Here is a 20,663-nt window from a genome sequence, read left to right as displayed (position 1 = left end):
ACGCGAGTCGATGTGTCGAGGTCACGTTTCACATTTCTGAACTACATTCCCAGGTGTGTATTAACAGTTGTGTACAATTTGAAGCAGACCAACCGAGTTAAAACATTCCCTAAACAGTGAACCTAAGATCAGTGTGAGCCAGTGTCATGTGCTGAGCGAACATGTATGTTCTTGGGGTAGTGGGGTACACTTGCGCGGTAGCGTCGCGTTCATGTGCGAGTTTACCTCCATGACAATAGTATCAGAGAGAGAGAGAGAGAGAGAGAGAGAGAGAGAGAGAGAGAGAGAGAGAGAGAGAGAGAGAGAGAGAGAGAGAGAGAGAGAGAGAGAGAGAGAGAGAGAGAGAGAGAGAGAGAGAGAGAGAGAGAGAGAGAGAGAGAGAGAGAGAGAGAGAGAGAGAGTCTGTCACAGTGTCACAATCACAGTGTGGGGTAGTGGCCTGTAAACAACACTCCTTGAAGTAAATAATAACGAAATCTACAAGTAAGTTTACGATACACTTTATTCTTATATTTTGTAATAACATCTAGGTACGCTGTAATTCAGTCAAGTCAGAGTGTATAAAACATGTACAGTGAGAGTTCACGTGATGTGAAGAACTCCCAAGTGTTCATCCCAGTAACTGTGTTGAGGAACACGGCTTGGTGTTACACATTCTGTGTTCCACATGTGGACGTTGACAGTCTTCTGAACTATGTTTGTTGTCACAGGCTCTGTGTCGCACCTGTGAACCTCCTGCAACACAGTACACATGAATATGACAGGAATATCATCTAGTTGACTAACTCTCTTCCGTATGATCATAGTGATCATGCTGAATGTGTATCTTTATCAACACAGGCAAATTCACATCACGTTGAGGTCTCTGACAGTGCGTGAGTGATCAACAACATGAACATCGATCTCCGCAATTGGGAACCGATGACATGTGTCAACCAAGTCAGCGAGCCTGACCACCCGATCCCGTTAGTCGTCTCTTACGACAAGCATAGTCGCCTTTTATGGCAAGTATGGGTTGCTGAAGGCCTATTCTTCACTGGTCATATACACTAGTAATGAAACAAAGTAATATACAAAGTTATTCATACATATACGGAGCTGTAAAAACTCACCCCCGCACGTGTTGGAGCAGTGGGACCAGCCTGTCCACTGCCCGTAGTGACCATTGACGGGAGTCCGGGTCAGGAACGGACGTGTACGCCCTGCACCCCAATCCTGGAAACAAAACGAAGTAATGATCGTGAACTAATTACCGTCATCCATAATCTGCGACACGTTATTGTGACGTCGAAGTGTGGTGCACGAGTTGTAGGGTTATAAATTATTTACACTTCCATCCTACGATCTCAAACACACGCTGACAAATATTTTGTCTAATTACGATTCATACAAAAAATATAAAGATGACAACGCCTTCTGTATTTTATAACACGACATGTCTAGGCTACTTCTTGTCCCTTCTTCAGGTGATTAAAGACATTTGAACAAAACATACTATATATACCAGAAAGTACAGGGAGTCAGAGATGTACATTGTATATAAAAGTTACCATTCAAATATTCGTCTTATATGTTCACCAGCTTCTAAATACTTTTCAAGATCTGAAGAATATCGTCAAATTTACAGCATAACGAAATTCACAGGTCTGTTTGGCTTCGGAAGGTGGTGTCACTACCCTGCTACCCCAGTGATAATGGGTTATTGAGTTATAATGTACAATCAGTCAGATTGTGCGCATATTATAAGACAGTGTTACCCTTGGTGGCTGACTCGCCGTAGCCTGCAGGGTGTTCTTGTGCAGGGCGTGACCTCCAGTCTGTGAAAAATGAAGGATAATTTCAGGACACTGGCGGTCATCTAAGCTATATTAGCACTACGACTGAGGGAGGTATTCGTTACCGCATGAGATTTACGATCACATCAGCACTGTGATCGGATAGCGGTATGGGGTCCTGGCCATTTGTTAAACGTTGAGACTTGTTTCACAAAGCTGTGGCAGAGCTACGACAATCACGGCCCAGTACTTTAAAGACAGAAATACGATGTTCGTAGTTCTAATATCGATTTGTGAAATGCTGACTGGATATATTGGGGTATTATCATCTCACTCAGTTAAACATCACTCATTCACATGTAATCATCTGGGCGTGAGCATTTGAATTGCATTGTAACCCATCCGCTGGTTAATGCAAATGAAGACTCGAAACAAAGTCACTTACCTAAAGATTGCACCTATGTTCGATGAGAAGTTTTGGTATTGTTATAATTTACATAATTTGATTTCTCAGTACTTTTACCTAGAAGTATAAACATTAAAAACAATAGCAATACCGTTCGATGCAAATGGTATAGGGTCATGAATGTACATATTTCAGAGCACAGTATTGATGATTTAGGGGTATTACGATGACGTACAACAGGTGCCCGTCTGTATGGTCCATATGCCCTGGAGGAGCAGTCGCCGTCGTGGAGGTTGCCGGAGAGGACCTGAATGCGTATGTAGGGGCAGCCGTTGGGACAAGCGTCTGTCTCGTTGTTGAACCTCTCGTAGTTGTTGAACATCTTAAAGAACATCAACCTGTGGGACATACAGCGCTAATTTGATTATCAGATTCTTATTACTGTGAATATCTGTAGTACATTGATCATTCATCTTCGCGTCTCTGGTATATGTTAACAAGTATCGATGGCCGTGAAGGAACCAGTATATACCTGCTATGACTTGTTTCTTTTCACAATTTGGACCTACAGTTCGTTATGTATCGTTATCCAAATCAGAGAAAACTGTTCTTTGTTTTGTTTTAGGTTTGGTAATCGGTATCTATACGGAATCCATACCGCGATGTCACATCATTATATAGCTAAGAAACGTCGTCCATGAGTTAGCTGGCCTTTGGCATTCTGGTAGAATAGTTGGGGAAGTAAAACCTTCGATTTCTTCTGCAGTGCTGACTTTCGTTTTGGCTTTCGAATGTTTTACCGCTCCGAGCATACTGTCGGGATTGGGGTTTGTGGTGTAAGGAATGATAACACTGACATCACTGACGAATTCATCTGACACATAACTTAACTAGGGTATTTCTGTATAGAGAGTGCAGTCAAAATTATGGAGAGGGTTTCTTACCCAGTATGTTTATCCCAGAAGTAGCCTGTGCCCGACGTGTCCTTCTCGAGTTCGGCTACACTGGTCAGTTCTGTCCAGTGTTGGTTGTCATATTTCGACTGGCTATCACGATATACAGGTTTGAACTGCCAGATATGGAACTTGCCATCTCTAGGGAGACACACGCCGAACCTGAGCCATCGGCCTCTGTGAACGTTAGGGGAGAGGCAACTACATGTAGAAATATGTTCGAAATATCCCGTGTTGTCGAAAAACAGTTACGTTTATTGATTTCAGGTGAATGATCTGGTACGTTTAGTTTTACGCCGCACTCGTTTTATTCCAGCTATATGACGGCGTCCGTAAATAATCAAGTCTGGGCCAGACAATCCAGTGATCAATTGCATCAATCTACGCATTTGGGAATCGATAACATGTGTCAGCCAAGTAAAGCGATCAAGTTAGTCGCCTTTTACGACATTTATGGGTTACTGAAGATCAGTTCTAACCCGGATCTTCACGGTGTTATTGCTTTCAAGGCCATATGGCAAATGTCATAATCATGCGTCGTGTTGCACATCAAAAGCAATGAATTGCATATTACATTTTCATCCTTACTTGCAATGTCCTCTACATAAAATATGAAAGATTTTTAAAAAATCTGTAGTCTTCGACAATACAAGTGTCATATTATTGACTTGGTTGTTTGTTGAAACCTTTACATTGAGTACTTGACACGACATGTAGTGTTAGGCTAGATAATGCAGAATTTAGCTCAATGAGAAACTTGTGATGTGTCGTAAGGCAATATTTCAGCAATACATCGGCAGGGGACAACAGGGGAAATAGGTTTCCGAAGTACTCATCGAAGTGGACCGTTAGCTTGACGAGTGAACGCTTTACACCGCTCTTACGCTAATATATCAAAAAAAAGTTAAGCAAATGATTGAGTGGGACTAGACGAAGGTTTCAATCTTTTTGAATGCACTCTTGTAATGGGTGTGGCATGGTGCCGAAATGCTTAGAAACGCAAAGGTGCTTCTTATTTCAAGCCCATGATTACAGATTCAGTCACGCTCAAGGGACACAACTTAGCCAACCTATTTACTCAGCAGTGGCGAACGTAAAACTAAGATAATCAGAGAGTCTCATTTTTCATCGTCCCTCTTCCTTTTGGATGTTAGATTTATAGGCAGAATATAAGAATCCTGCTATCAATTATGTCCGTTTGCCTGCCTGTTAATTCCTTCCCCGACAATGTGAAACTCGTGGGGCACAATGCCGCTCCAGTGTAGAGTGTAACTGTAGTGTCCCCCCAGCGTCACCGGAAAAGCCGCCGAGTGCGCCCACGTCTCCGTCATCTGTGCAGCAGGGTCGTCGTCTCTGATCATGAAGGGGTGGGTCTTGCCATGGTCCCCGGTGCTCCCAAGTCGTATCGACAACTGTACAGAGACAGCAGGTAGAGTGTGTTATATAATGGATACTGAACGACCTTCCGTGTAATACTGTTTTTATTAAACGAGTTAATGATCTAGTATCAAACGAGCGAAATCGAGATTGATACTAAATCTTTCACAAGTTAAATGAAGATGGTATTTCACGGGTGCGAGTTTAGTATTCTGTTTACTGAAAATGGTATTACACGGAAGGTCGTTTAGCATCCTCTATGTACGACCCTGCTATAATGGTTTCTTAAATGTCCAAGCGCACAAAGCAGTATTATATCACTATGAAGGCTCTACCTCGATAAATCCCCTCGTTTCTCTATATTCAAGAGCCAAATAGTGTTCACCCCGGATTCTGCTAAAGGTCAATATGTCAAACAGAAATCGGACAACTACTCAGCCCCATGCCCGTTTGTTTTTCATGTTCATTGTTTAACATGTTTTCGTTTCTGTTGCCGCACACAGCAATATCACAGCTCCATGGCGACAGTTTTTAAATAGCCGAATCAGGACCAGACAATCTTGTGATTACAGCTACGCGCACCGATCCTACGCTGACCACCCGGTCCATTATTTCTCCCTTACATCAAGCCCTAGCCATCCATGACATGTGCTCTTCCAACGGGCATATTCCCCAGTAATTGAAATTAAATTACCAAAACGTACTCAAAAACATCATACCATAGGTTTAATAATTAATATCATAATGTCATTTATGTACTGTACCCACGTAACTGGTATGTTAGACTTACAGAACCAAACTCCTGTGGACAAATCTGCATGTTCCAGTTGTCTCGCGTGTAGCATCTCGAGTTGTGGTAGTACGCCCCTGGCTTCACCACAGTTGCCCCCGGGTACCCAGTTAGGGAACCGTCAGTGTCCCTGATGGTGGCGGTCTTGTCGCCGTCGTTGTTGCCAAACCCGTGGATGGTCTCATTACCGTCATACACCCGGTTACCCGTTGTGGGCTGCATGCAAGGAATATCAACATTGCACGTAACAATCGTTTATGTCTAATGGTGAGTGGATAATCGCCCTTCTGTGTAATGCTATACAGGTTTAGATCTGATATTCTCTTGTTTGTAAACTACAACACTTACTCTGAAAGCACCGGTCTTATGATAGTTTTTCAGTGGATCCATGTAAAATGTTTCGGCAACTGTGACAGTAATGTGTATTGCATAATGTCATTACAAATCTAAGTGACGTGCCGCTTGCTCTCCGTACGAGATGACATTACATGGAAACGAATGTAAATACAGATGTAACTACGCACATTAAAAAGTATTCAACAATTCTGATATTTTCTCAATAATAAAGAAAGTTAAGTATTCTATGATACATGTTTCTCATAATGTGTATAGCCTTCCTGAATCAAGTATATGCAATATTACATTGATTGTACTGTGTAACATGTAACAAACATCACATGGCAGAGATACTATGTTGGCCGCCTGAGGCTCTGGGTAACTTCAGTGCCTGATCCTGGGTAGCTAGCGATTTCAAAACGTTCTAGTGCTGAATTCTGGGTCATCTGGGATAATTGTTCACACTATAAGTTACCAGGAACCAACTGGTGGACACAGGGTATGGAGAAGACAGCTCTTATTTGGATCGAGAACCGAACGCTGAACCCCGAATTTTTGAATGAACACATAAGTATGTTCTGTATCTCAGACTTACATTCTGACATCGAACCTTGAATTGCACGAAAGTTTATGACCGTAGCTTGGCACTAGACGTGTGCGTAGTAATCGAACGCTCTGAACATGTGGGTATCCCACAGCCCCTTATTTGTGTATAAGATGTGTGGATACATCACTTTCATGGCCTTGGAGAAGCCTTGATTCCATCAATTATGATATTACAGTAACATTTTGAGTTTATGTGTATAAAAGTGTTCTCTACCCCGTCCACAAAGTTAAACTTGACATTGGTAGCCATGTTGGATGGAGATGAACTGTATTCGTTGTTCCGGAGGAAACCAATCGCCCCTGCGGTGTAGTTGACGTTGCTGGTGAAGTTGCTGAACCAGACGTTCTTTATATATACAGGGCCGTCGTAGAAGAGGAAGCCGTTTAGAGGCTGGTGCCTAAACCAGAGCAGGTGGTTAGTTATGACAGGCTGACTTGTATATCAAGTATATGTCAACAGATATACTGTAGAGAGAAAACAAGCTCACTGAAACGCCAACCACCCTATCCCGTCCACCCTGCTATTCACCCACTCACTCCCTCACTCACTCCCCCACTAATTCTCACTCCCCTGCGCGTTTGAACACATTCATTTACATATATACATTATATGACAATCGAATTTGATCAATGGAACTTAGTATATGACAATGGTTAAATCTGGTAAACTCCCTCCCAGACAACCTCAAGCTTTGAATTTGTACTACACAACTCATGCTTGCGCTAACAACTGACTAACAGGATCCGGTGGATTGGAGAGAACCATTACGTCGAATCTGATCTGCAGAGAATATCAGGTCCAGACTCCATCCGCTGTCATTCACTACTGGTGAGTGCGACGTTGATCAACACACCAAAACGTACGTGTTTGTCTCTCGACTGACACTGTTCACATCTCAGGAAGAAGACATCCTTTACTTCGAGTTGACTCTTCTTTGTCACTGCGAAAATCGGAATTCCCTCGACGCAGGTGACGTCAGTGGAACATTTTACCAACACACCAGTTCCTGACTTACTAGCAACGTACCAATTATATTTAAACTATTATATTCTTATTTTAGGAAACTGGTAAAGAAATCTAATTCATGTTCATTTTTGCATTTTGCATAACACATTTTGCTGATCATGACTTCAGCTTTCATACATATCGATTGCCACTGGTATGAAATATCTTGAAAAACTGGGGTTTGGTTTTGCCATGAAAGATGACTGATCGCATCTCATCTTGCTTTTGTTTCTCTTCACTGGTAGTACGGATTCGACCGTCACTGGCATTATGTTAGTGGAATAGTTGTGAATGGGGAGCCGGTCTAGCCATTCCAGAATGAAAGGCACAGCAACTTACGGGTCATACGGAAGTGGAATACTTCGGGGCATGGTAGTGTATTTGTTGTTGCCAAGGGAGATCCGTGAAGGTTCACCAAGGTTCCGGGATTCCCCGATTATGATGGAGTTGGTCAGCGACTGATCAGCGGCTGCTCTGTATTGAGGAAAAGTCCAGTAAGTCGTGCACAAAAATAAAATGTATTGGTCATTGGGAAGTCAACCACTTTTGTCAGCTCTAACCATGAACGGCTGAGAGTGGCTTGCCATTAATATGATGACCAATAATACATTACAGGTCGTATACTGATATAATGCCAGTCTGATAAATATACAATATCGTTGTTAATATGCAATGAACAAATATAGCTAACGTTAGTTAATACTATCTCTTAAGGGCTTGTTTTATATATGCATAGACGACATACGTCGGATACATGGTGCCTCCACTACCGTGACTGAAGATAAGTTCAAGTTGCGTGTAATCGTGTTTGCGTACTCACACGCGAAGGAACATACGGACGAATGAATACACGGAACAGCATACCTAGCCATGGTTAAGCTGCGTCCACTGTCCGCAAACCTATTGATAGAATCAACACAGTATTAAACCTTTACTCATAACACTTAAGCACACTTAAGCGTGTGCCAGTTTCTGTCAGTAATGCCTACAAGAGAAACGTTGATCACAATGACTATGTCGGTGTGGCTATGTAAATGATATGCCAACTGATGTCGACATATTATTTCATAACGTGTATTTTGAGTATGGAGAACAATATTTTGTGATAATAAGTTATTTGACTGGAAAATTACTATTCACCTTTAGCTGACATCACAAAGAGAGGGGAGCGTGTGTTGGCGGTTAGGGCACGGTTACTGTTGCTACTTACGATGAATGATCCATCCGTATCAACCCTCCTCTGATCCACGCGTTCTGGTACTGGTTCTTGTAAGCTGTTGAAACACGTATAGGTACAAGATGATACAGGCAGCGGCATTACCACATGATTATAAGACTGACCAGCTGGATGAGTTTGATTTTACACTTTTAGCAATATTCCAGTAGAATAACGAACGCACCCGTCAATCTGTAGAGAACAACCTCCTTGAAAGGAGAGGTTGTATTCAGAGGATCCTCTCGTGCGTCATAGTGATTGTTGTCCCCGACTGTCTCGTCCGGCTCAACGATACCGTCCATGAACATCCCCTGGGAGAAGAAAAGCACCACCACCATCATCAGCCACAATGTCTGCTTTGGGCACACCAGACACCTATGAGCGCAGGTTCTAAACCTGGTTTCACTACTTCTTGTTTCTGGATTTGCCAGGATCATTCCCATGGTAGTGGGTTTCATACTATTGGTAAAGGTCTAAGACGTGAAACATTGGCATTCGTCCTGCAGACAGGAACATTGAAATAACTGAAACTTGCTCAGTACTGAATGTTGATATGAACATCAGGTCCTCAAGTCCTTTTCGTTCTTTTGATGAATTACGTTCGCGTTTGTAGTGACCTACCTGGAGATTGGAGTGGGCAACGTTGTTGTTGAACTCAAGCAGGGCGGTATGTTTTGCTTCATTCTTCTGAAAGAATCCCAGACCGAAGGAAGGCCCCATGGGTTCGTCGGGGTACACGTACCATATACCTACACCCTAAAACAATAAACCGAATTTCAAAATACTAATAAAAACTAAAAATTGACAAGGTTTAAAGTCTGGTCATATTTATGAAAATGAATAGGTTATAGAAAAGGGCCGTGAGAGAAGACATTATATAAATGATGCACTTTCACTAACGCATACACACACAGCCTCGCTATGGCATGTGTGTCTGCACTTGTACATGCGGGGTGATGACAACAGATACAGGAAGCTGCTTACCTCGCCACCAGCGGCTACGTTGTTTCTAAGGTATACCGACGGTGACGTCATCCAGAATGTGGCAGGTTTGCTGTGGATGGACGTATGGCAATACAGAAAGCAAAGAAGAAGCTAAAGACAGATTAACCGCAAGAAGGGGGGGGGGGGGGGGGGGCAATTAGCGTATGCTTTATTCTAGCCTCTGGTACCATAACTAAGCTAAAAAACATGTAATGTTAACCAGTAATTAATATAGATGTGTGTTTATATGTTGACGGTGGCGTACTCATCCGAGGGTAGAATACTGCCCTTCCTGGTTCCCACTCCAAGGTTACCGTCGAAGACGTTCCTCTTCTCCCCGCCGTCTTCCAGGAAGTAGCAGTGCCCAAGATGGTCGTATCCAACGTTGTCTTGGACCTTTCAGAAGATACACGTCAAAGATCTTCCAATAAACATTGGTCTTTTCTAGCATGTGCTGTCGTAATATTGGAGAAATTGTAAACGAACGACAACAACAACAACAACTACTACTACTACTACTACTACTACTTATGTCCGTGGGTTTTGTGTGCAGTACGCAGACTCAAACACTTACTGTAGCCCCATGGGTGCCGTGAACGGTGACACAGCGACTGTACGTGTGGTGGATAGAGCAATGTCGCACCCAGGCCGGGTTGCTGTAGTTACCAACGCTGTCGATATCGTGAGTCATATGGAAATGTATCGGATAGAAACCTGAAAAACAAAGTTATAAAGCTAATCTAAAGTTTACCTCAGTAATGAATTCTTCACAGACTCATATTTAGAGATGATGCCTTAAGTGAATTGTCAGAAAATGTCATTGAGTGATTGTCTGGTATTGAGGGTGCGGCATACAATCAAACCCCGTTGTGTCGACCTTGTCGGGATCAAGGGACAAGTTGGACTTTTTCAAGTGATCGACACATCCGTCAGCACAGAAATGACCAAGAACCATTACGACCAAATCGACAGCGACCCAGAGGTGAGTTCGACGCTTTGACTGTATATTCTGTATAAAACCTGCAGTGACGTTTACCTTTTTCTGACTGTTGTCCCATGTGAGTGAGTTCAACCCCTTGTATGTGGACGTCCTTGAAACCCTTCACAAACTACAACACAAAGTTTGCTTAAAATTAGTTTCTGTCATGTGAAAATCTTCAAATCCTGATGTTGGAGATTCTGACAGTTTGGTTTTTTTTGCTGCAGTATCTAACGGGATCAGGTTGGCAGACTCGCTGACTTAGTTGACGTGAAGATTGCGTAGATCAATGCTAATGCTTTTGATCACTGGATTGTCTCGCCCAGACTCGATTATTTACAGATCGACGCCATATAGCGGGAATATTGCTGTGTGTGGTGTAAAACTAAACTCACTCACTCACTCAGCACTTGTAACAACGTGTGTCCTGAAGAACAGCTGAATACCTTGATATGGCCACCAAACGTGTCATAGTTGTATTTGTTACAGTTGCGGTTGCTAGATGGACACGTGTTCTCCATGCGACCTTCAACCCGGATGTTGCGAGTAAGGAGAGCCACCTCGGCTCTCTGGTCCACCCCGTCCACCATCTCCCCCCAGTGTGTGAAGAGCGGCTCCACTGGAACAGACAATCTGCATGTTCAGGACAAAGTTTCTGTGAAAAATACAGAAACGCTCGGGTCCTTCCTCAGAGTGATGGATACAAGACTAACCCGGTGAATCTGGGGGAGACATTTGTCGAGAATAAACATTTGACACACGTACCTCTTTCAATCTTGACTATTTGAAAAAAAACACCTTAAGTTTTCAGGAAGAAAACGTGTCGAACCACACTAGTGTTATCGGTGAACGTTCAGTGATCAAGGTTTGGGCTGTGTCATAGATTGCATGTATTATACAGGGTGTTACGGGATTTCTTATCAGTGTGTATACTAGTCCAAATTTTGCGAACCAGTCGGGCGAGTTATGTCAGAAAGTTACAAGCCAACAAAACAATGAACAAAGGTCTCATCTTTAAGCTCCTAATATGATGACCATTTTTGTCAGGCGGTATTCTTGCATGATTTAAAATTGTATTCAAAGTCAAAGTCAAAGTCAATAAATGTGGATATTTACTGTTCCGACTAATTTTTTACTAGCCATGGGCCAGTGGGCCAGTGGCTATTTCTCACACTAATTCTTGTATATTCAGGGACCATGTACTATTACAACAGTGGCATCCAGTACACCACGCCTGTAATCTGTGTTACAAATGTACCCGCATATTCATATGTCTGTTCAGAGAAGATGTCAATAAGAAGGTAGAAGGTAAGTCACAGCAAGTACGTAAGTACGTGAACTCATCTTATAACGGTATTTCAGTTATATCAAGGCGTGTCAGTTACAGGACGGGAGGAAAGCCTGCTTGACCTACAAGGGGCGGTGGGGTAACCTGGTGGTTAAAGCGTTGGCTCGTCAGGTCGACAACCCCGTTTCGAATCCCTACATTAATGTGAAGCCGAATTCTGGTGTCCCCGCCGTGTTGTTGCTGCCACATTTACAAAAGCGGCTTAAAACGTCATTCACTCACTCACTCCGGGCGAGAGAAAAACCGAAAGTGGTACAGGTCTCGGATGGTAATCACTGTTATACCGGTGAGGTGCCGAAAATAATACGTGACCACTGTGTAAAAATACCAAAACCGATGCCTCTAATAATTAAATCGAACCAGACACTGGTTCTCTGACGTGGACTGTTAAAGGGACTTACGATCTATCTGGACTTGATTATGGTGACATTTGGCACACTTGATGACAGTTCCTTCCTCTGTCTGGGTCCATTGGTAGTCCGTGGATGTTACAATGACTTTATCACCTGTGTGTGGTCACAAATATATACTGGGTTATGAAAACATCTCACGTGACTGGGACATCATCATCCCATGACTGTCTCTAAAATATACTGAGGAGGGCGGAAATTTGGTGGATCGATCCGGAAGCGTCAAACGAAACTATCAAAATATGCACCTTGATGTTACCCTGCCTAATATCACAACCACGATATGTGGATTCAGCTACGTTATCAACGGACATCTGTGCACAGGAAATTCTATGAGGGTGTATTTGAAAAGATTCGACTGACCTGGCTGCCATGTCGACACATCGTCTATAACACTGAGGATGGGGTATGCAGCCTGAGTTGACACGACCCTGAAGTCTACGGAGTTCAGGTAGGAGTGTTTGTTGTCGATGTAGCTGCTGGTGGAGAACTTCAAACGTCTGTCCCAAAGTGTCAGGCTGACCTTGGCAGTCTGAGATCTCAGTTTGTAGTTTACACCAATTTTCTGGTCTAAAGTTTCTGGTTTCCCTAATTGTCAAACATGGCAACAATGCACGTGACACATGTTGAAAGAATTCAGACTGAACTAGATCAAATGAAAACTTGAAACAACTTGAAAATGAGTTCCATTTTTCTTTCTATCAAATAAGACTGGCTTTTGAAGCAACTCTGCGTGGTCTTCCTTATCAAATGGCGTTGCGAAACGAAAGTGTATATTCTTGTTTTGGGACATTTTTATCAGCCAAAGCTTAATTGAAATGTACACTTGAAACAAAATGGATTTAGTTTCAAATGAAGATACACATCAGCACATGTGTTTTCTGTCAAACTGATTGCTGGTTCCTTCAAATCCAATCATTCAAAAAAATATAAACATACTAGTACATTTATGGAAGAAAAAAGATTTCGGCAACGTAAAATATGTTTTTTGATAAAATCAAACATTATAAAATCTACCGAGACTTCTAGTGTCTTTTACTCGTCAATATAGGTCTTGTATGTTGTGGTATACGAGAGATATATCGATATGATCTCGGATTAATACAATATTTCTTCCCTAAAAGCAGAATAAACGAGCACAATGATTAAGATGGCCATAAGATGTACTATGCTGCAACCTGATATATTTTGCAATTATAGGAAAGATCCAAAGCATGCGCAATCCCCAGTTATGAAGAGAAGAGCTTGTCCCTTACACGTGTATTTTATAATTTCATCAAACAGTACCAGTCCGTATGACAAAACTATGCAAGACTCTTTTTGAAACCTGCACGGCAGATATGTCAATATATTTCATCAGTCGTGTAACGACAATACCTTTCTGTATGATGAAAGCATATGCGTCGCCTTTTCGGACAGACCTAATGAGTCCATTTCCGGTCATGTGTCCATCAGTAAGTGTCTCCACAGCCTCGTACACCGGTGTCAGATTGACTCGTGGCTCGATCAGGTTCGCTTTGACACTCAATAGGACAATGTTTCCATCCTTTGCATCTAAAACCGTTCAAGGAAATGCTTTTGACAAGAGGTGACTGTAACTCTAAGCGATGCTTATCACTTTCAATGGTACATAAATGGCACCTGTATACAGCGGTAACATGCATACCGTAAATCGTTACACCCGAGAGGTTGCATATCACTGTCAACATATAGAGTAAATACACCAAGTCAACGACATAGATTAATCAGCGTCAACAATTTTGTGGCAAAACCGATTACAAATCTGGCGTACAAGTCTCGTGGATGTAAAAATGATGTATATGGATAACTGAAACTTGATGACCCCGAAAATGATCCACTTGTCCTGTTGTCCCGGTAGTAGCAGCTGTTCACACAATGCACACAAGATTGTTTTATGTCTGAAACTGCATAGCAGCGCACTTTACACAAGACGCTGACTTGGAACCACTGGGAACCACTATTTGGACTAGATAATACAGTGACAGCATAGTCGTTTGCTGATATTGTTCAAGCAGTAAAATTAATATTATTTCAGCGTAGAGATGTACCTATCTTACAAGAAGAGGGAAACACGAAAGAAACGTTTTTCATAATACAAGAACTAAGCCATAACCCTTTTCATGTTGCGAATATGTGACCTCTGCTCCGATAACCAAACTACTGTCGCTATGATTGCTTATGGACGTTAACCTTATATCGAACTCTACACAATTCACTGCATTATCATAATGTTCCCCTCTACACAATTCACTGCATTATCATAATATTTCCCCTCTACACAATTCACTGCATTATCATAATGTTTCCCCTCTACACAGTTCACTGCATTATCATAATGTTTCCCCTCTACACAGTTCACTGCATTATCATAATGTTTCCCCTCTACACAGTTCACTGCATTATCATAATGTTTCCCCTCTACACAATTCACTGCATTATCATAATGTTTCCCCTCTACACAGTTCACTGCATTATCATAATGTTTCCCCTCTACACAGTTCACTGCCGAGTTAATGAGGTTTACCATGCATGTAGTATTTCGTCCACATTTGCAAATGTTTACAAGAGATTCTGAAGCAGCTTATATGTGAAGTTTGTACTATGCAGCTCTTAAGTTTGTACTATGCAGCTCTTACTGTTGATGAAATGTGCCAGAGACGTTGGGTCTCTCGGAGAGTAATAACTGTTGTACTCTCCTAGAATGAAGCTTCCAAAGTCTATCACGTGACCGTTTCTTCCATCCATCACGTACGCGTGGATACCCTTCTTCCAGCTCCCATCAGAACTATGGTTGCTTGTCTGTGGTTCAAAGATTATTTGGCGAGTAAGATTCTTGAGAAAATGAGACAATCATTTATCACCGACGGAAACCCAAACATGAGACAAACTTGATTGAGGTGATTCTTTATAGATTGAAACATCTATTGACGATTCGGGGTGAACACAGATACAAATTTGTATCGAGGAATCAGATTCAAGGCTAATGTTAGGTTTGTCATCACAAATCAGGATCAAGCTGATGGTAAAGGGTAGAGCAAAACAGGTGCGGTGTCAGTGATATTACTCATGTGTTTGTGACGTCATTGTGACGATGACGTCACGATGGTGTTAACGCCGAATATCGCTGTTACTCCACAGTATTGCTGAACCACATGGTAGGTGGCAGCCAGTATGTGAAGTATTACTGCTGTACGTTTAGTCACAGGTGAACACGATCAAAGGGAGGCCTACCTTTAGAATGCAGCACCACAAACTTTAAAAACATAAAGCTCTTTTGCGTAATTGTTGCAAGTGATTAGGGTTAGATTAGGGTTAGGTTAGGGTTAGGATTAGGGTGGGTTAGGGTTAGGGTTAGGGTTAGGGTTAGGGTTAGGTCCACTTAAAACTAACGTCCTCACGAGAAGTTTTGGTGCTGTATTCTGAAGGTGCGCCCAAAGGGATTTCCCGTCGGTGTCATCACGGTCATTCTATTTGGTTGGTCGCTGACGCTATTGGCATCTGGCGATAATGAGATAATGACAATGGCGCCGGTTCGGGTGTCATTTCCCTTCAACAGCTGACTAGAACACTCACCTTGTGATCGTAATGCAGTCCATTGGAGCTGGTCAGTTTTGGCAGAGTTCTGGTCAGTTTAGTCCAGGACAGCTTCTCTCTGCCATGGAGTTCCAAGGTGCCACCCGGAGCCACCCCAATAAACTTCTCCCCGAATAGGTGAGGCCCCATGACGTATCTGTACTTGCCACGGATGCCTGTTGGGTGTGAAATGTGTTACGTGATTGTGTTGCTATACAGGTGATGTCACATGACGACAAGATATGGGACGTGATGATCTAATGGCAACCATTCCACGGAAATATGGTTGCTCGACATGTTCTCTATTCCTTGATACTATCGGTGACTTTCTTGATGTCGAGTCATACCTGTGAAGATCGATGCTCACAAAGTCAGTTACTGACCTTTTGTTTACATACCGCCGTCATAGTGAGTGAGTGAGTGAATGTGTGGGTGTGTGAGTGAATGAGTGCGCATCAAAACTGGGTGGATCAGGCGTTACAACCAAAGAGACACACTATTGTGTATTTATGTCACTCTCTATATAATGTACAATAAAACGTAGATATGAAACACTGATTTTTTAAGAGTTGTAGTTCAGTGTAGTCTGGATACCTGTCAGAGTGATGTTGGCTTTCCTGTGAAATTTGCAGTCATCGCTGCCGACGTCAAAACGACCCTTGATCAAAATATATTGGGTGGTCAAGTCATAATCTCCATCCGGGCTCCACACAAGGCGTCCAGTTGTTTCTATCGTGATGCTGTGTAGTTCCGGTGGAGATTCGTCCAGCAGGATGGCATCGTTGATGAAAACTCGGGACTGTGCTCCAGGTTTCTGTCAATGTGAAAATGATTTTATCGAATGGCGTCAAATGTGGCTGTATAAATCTCATTTTATAACTATAGTGCTGAAAATAGCGTGCCAAATACACCACGGTGTAAAATGGGGTTGACGTGTTACAGGCGAGCATCGCAACTCCGCCAATTTCAATAACGTACATGGCAGTGCAGCGTATCTGGGATATATACGGACGTCTGAAGGTCATTTCGCCTGTAGGCGATTTCAGTTCGTTCTGTTGGTGAAAAGACAACGTTGAAACCCGTTGACATGAAAGAATAAAGCCTTGTGATTCTGTCTCGTGGTTGTCACTCGTGGTCAACATGAACCCACACTACGATTTAATACACATACTTTATCCGACAGGCAGGATGCCAGAGAGATGTGATTTCCATGCATCTGTGACTTCCGGTCATGATTAACTCCAAATACAACACTCTGCTATACGACGTTGCAGCGCTTCTCAATCTAAAAAATCAGAATCCTTGTTACATGTCTCATTGTAATAAAGCCCCCTATTACTATTATTTTCAGGAAAGAATATGTTTATTTTAACTCCCATTTCCTGTTTTCCATTATATACGTTTGATTGGTCGATACAGCAGGAATGTACATTGAGGAATGGATCCAGGAAATGCTGCAGAGGTATCGAAATGCCACTCAGTAGATACAGAGGATTTCAAATGCAATGATTGGAATGTGTCTGAGCTCTAAATACAGTTAAACGTTAAATGTTTACTTTACTGGGAGAGGAATAACGGAAATACACAGAAATAGACATTCATCGCACATTTCATATTATCATACAATGGGTAGTGTTCTCGGCAGGATAAAGCCAACTAATATTTTCGGTATCCGTTGGGGTCATATACGAATACCGACGCAAATTAGAGAGGTCATATGCAAATTTTAGGGACTACTTTCACACTGCAAACAAACATGGCGTCACACCTATCTATCGGTGATCGTGTCCAGACTGACGGCCGTTGTTACGGTACTGTGAGTGCCTTGATGAGAGGAAATTTGTTTATTTTTTGTCTTCTTTCAAACTAAGTTTATATTTGTTGGCAACAATAGGCTCTTTAACATAATAGCTGACTGAGAACAACATGACGTAACGCAGTCACATTAGTGATCACTAGAAAACTGCGTCACCAAGGCCCGCCAAGGCTCGCTAAATACAATGCTTATTCGCAATGCAGGATATTAACCATCACAAAACACACTCGCGTGATAACCCATATATATATATATATATATATATATATATATATAATTGGAATTGATACTATCTCCCCTTCTTCATTAGTTATATGTATATATATATATATCTTCATTAGTTATATATATATATATATTCGCAATGCAGGATATTAACCATCACAAAACACACTCGCGTGATAACCCATATATATATATATAATATATAATTGGAATTGATACTATCTCAACCAACCGTATATATATATAACTAATGAAGAAGGGGAGATAGTATCAATTCCAATTATATATATATATATATATATGGGTTATCACGCGAGTGTGTTTTGTGATGGTTAATATCCTGCATTGCGAATATATATATATATAACTATATAACACTAATGAAGAAGGGGAGATAGTATCAATTCCAATTATATATATATATATATATGGGTTATCACGCGAGTGTGTTTTGTGATGGTTAATATCCTGCATTTCGAATATATATATATATAACTATATAACACTAATGAAGAAGGGGAGATAGTATCAATTCCAATTATATATATATATATATATGGGTTATCACGCGAGTGTGTTTTGTGATGGTTAATATCCTGCATTTCGAATATATATATATATATATATATATATATATATATATATATATATATATATATATATATATATATATATATATATATATATATATATATATATATATATATATATATATATATATAACTAATGAAGAAGGGGAGATAGTATCAATTCCAGGACGAACATGTGGTAAAGTAACTGTAATCCTTTAAACAATAACAGTTAAGTTTGTGAAATGGACAGAAATGAATGATAGCGGTACATCTATTGTTCTTGGCAAGAGTCTTATGATGTTTAGAAAGATAGGCCATATGTATGTGTACATAGATTTCAGCTTGTTATTATCCTCACATGCAATAGTGCACCTAATGCAGTACTCCTGCAGAGCAATCGTCTTGCAATGTTCACATGATGAGCGGTTGAGAATACTCGTACAAAAAACTATCGTTTTTAAGATGTCTTTCTGGATTACTGACTGGGGCTTGATACTAACACGCGGTCTTCGGTTATTCCAGGCTAACAGAAAGGCTGTGAGTGCAGTCACAAACACTGAGTCTTGTTGAATCCCACATTTAAAAACATAGTCGTCTGAGATTGTTAGTTGTATACATGTTACACGTACACATCCGAATGCCAAGATCAGCGGAGGAGCGAGAAGTTGTAAGGTCGAAGATTGGGGACTGCTCGCAGCCGTATTGCGATAACTTTGGGCAATGCAAAGCAGGGCCTCGTGACTCCAAAGAGGCGTGTATGCAGACTTCCCAGACCTCTGACAATCCCGGAAATGGAGGCTCGAGTGTGACCAACCGTAAAATGACCATTTCGGGGCACCCCTTTCAGTGTTTTGTTGGAAATAACAGACTAGATGACCCCTTTGTGCGTCAGCTTATAAATTGATGATTGAATATCAGTGATGACACCGATGACGATGACGATGATGACGATGCTGCTGCTGATGATGATCGTCACCAGATGACAAATGTGTGTTTCCCTGCCTCAAGAGGAGCCGTCATCTCCATTAATCCATAGTAGGAATGACTCCAAGTAAAACGGCAGCAATAAATCAATGGAATAATAAGAAGGAACTGTCCAATCGGTTTCAATAACAAATTGCGTTTAAAAAAACGCAGAGGCAAACTAGTGTTAAATCTGTATCAGTTGTCGACAAAAATGTTGTCGATCAGTTTACCTTATTTCCTGGCCAGCTGGATGCATGGGACCATCTTCTGAGTCCCGGTGTCTGATGAGGACATACACAGAAGACACAGCAGGACAGGCTGCTCCACACAAGGAACAAGAGGACTGTCCTCATGGTGGTGAATCTAAGTATACATTGGCGATAGGGATCATTATATATCGTCAGAGGTCACCTTCTCTTATCTTGTAGGTCACGAATTCCAATCCACAGAAACAGAAATGCTGACCTCACATCACAAAAATGTCTTTTCACAAATTCCTTTTTGTTCTTATCAGGTTTTCCTTTCAAATTAAAAACGAATTCACTCTGTTTATTAGAATCCAGGGGAAGCGATCAGTAACGTTAATCCAGAATAAAAACACAGAGAAGAAGAAAAAATATAAATATGATAGATTATGAAAAAACAAACAAGAGCAATAAACAAGAGCCAGCCATTTCTAATATTGGACATTTATGTTGAATCGAATATATAGATGTATACATCATTCTCCATGCTTGTGTAGATTCTTCGTACTGAAACAGAGCGCGTTTAGATATTACTCTGCGTCCCACAGCCGGCTATGGAAGAGAGGGTTTGCATATAATTATCCCTTTCAATGTTTGGTGTGCTAAGATTCATCCACTATCCATTCCTGACCTCTGACCCAATGTTAAACAACAATACTATCAGTAATGTCAGAGCAATGTTTTAATCGCTTCATGTAATGAGTTCAATGCAAAGGCCTATGAACAATGCATATATGAAATATCGCAAAATCAACTTACTTAAAGCATATCCTAATGGCAATGTAAGGTGAAAATATGTATGAAACTAAACACTACATTTGCGTTAGGAATGGGAATCAAGAGGCATGTATTCTTCTGGATAACTTTTAGATGTCCTCAGCCAGCGTCTGACTCAGGTGATAATATTCCTGATCACCACTAGGTGTGTGAACTGGAGCTACATGGCCGATATCTATGCCGTCTTGGTCTCGGAACTAACGTTCCATTTTAAAATATCATCTATATCCCTTACTAAACCTGTGTTGTGATTCTAGCAAAGCCGAAGTGTTCAGCTCTTTG

The 20,663-nt window shown here is 41.5% G+C and overlaps 1 protein-coding gene across 1 annotated transcript; it reads right to left on the bottom strand.

The window, feature by feature from the left end:
- Window positions 1-610: 610 nt before the first annotated feature.
- Window positions 611-19,712, bottom strand: LOC137274779 (cell surface hyaluronidase-like). The gene is made up of 25 exons (XM_067808113.1): window positions 19,590-19,712; window positions 16,375-16,594; window positions 15,781-15,956; window positions 14,844-15,006; window positions 13,564-13,740; window positions 12,550-12,774; window positions 12,178-12,282; window positions 10,875-11,047; window positions 10,486-10,558; window positions 10,024-10,163; window positions 9,715-9,845; window positions 9,450-9,519; window positions 9,087-9,221; window positions 8,650-8,776; window positions 8,460-8,523; window positions 8,114-8,149; window positions 7,589-7,723; window positions 6,458-6,641; window positions 5,302-5,517; window positions 4,341-4,546; window positions 3,126-3,311; window positions 2,417-2,579; window positions 1,758-1,817; window positions 1,113-1,215; window positions 611-735 (listed from the first exon to the last, which is right to left on the bottom strand). The coding sequence occupies exons 1-25, from the start codon at window positions 19,710-19,712 to the stop codon at window positions 611-613; spliced, it is 3,516 nt and encodes a 1,171-aa protein (XP_067664214.1).
- Window positions 19,713-20,663: the final 951 nt, after the last annotated feature.

The sequence above is a fragment of the Haliotis asinina genome, chromosome 2 (assembly GCF_037392515.1).
Source record: "Haliotis asinina isolate JCU_RB_2024 chromosome 2, JCU_Hal_asi_v2, whole genome shotgun sequence".
Lineage (NCBI taxonomy): Eukaryota > Metazoa > Mollusca > Gastropoda > Lepetellida > Haliotidae > Haliotis > Haliotis asinina.
The sequence above is the reverse complement of the archived record's forward strand: the minus strand, read 5'-3'. Positions and strand labels throughout refer to the sequence as shown.

Bases quoted from the DNA above. Each gene is read 5' to 3' on its own strand.
- LOC137274779 (XM_067808113.1), bottom strand. From the start codon at position 19,712: ATGAGGACAGTCCTCTTGTTCCTTGTGTGGAGCAGCCTGTCCTGCTGT. The intron at 11,048-12,177 runs GTAAGTCCCTTT...TGTCTGTTCCAG, and splicing joins TAATCAAGTCCAGATAGATC to TGGAGCCGCTCTTCACACAC. The intron at 736-1,112 runs GTGAGTTTTTAC...ACTGTGTTGCAG, and splicing joins CTGCTCCAACACGTGCGGGG to GAGGTTCACAGGTGCGACAC.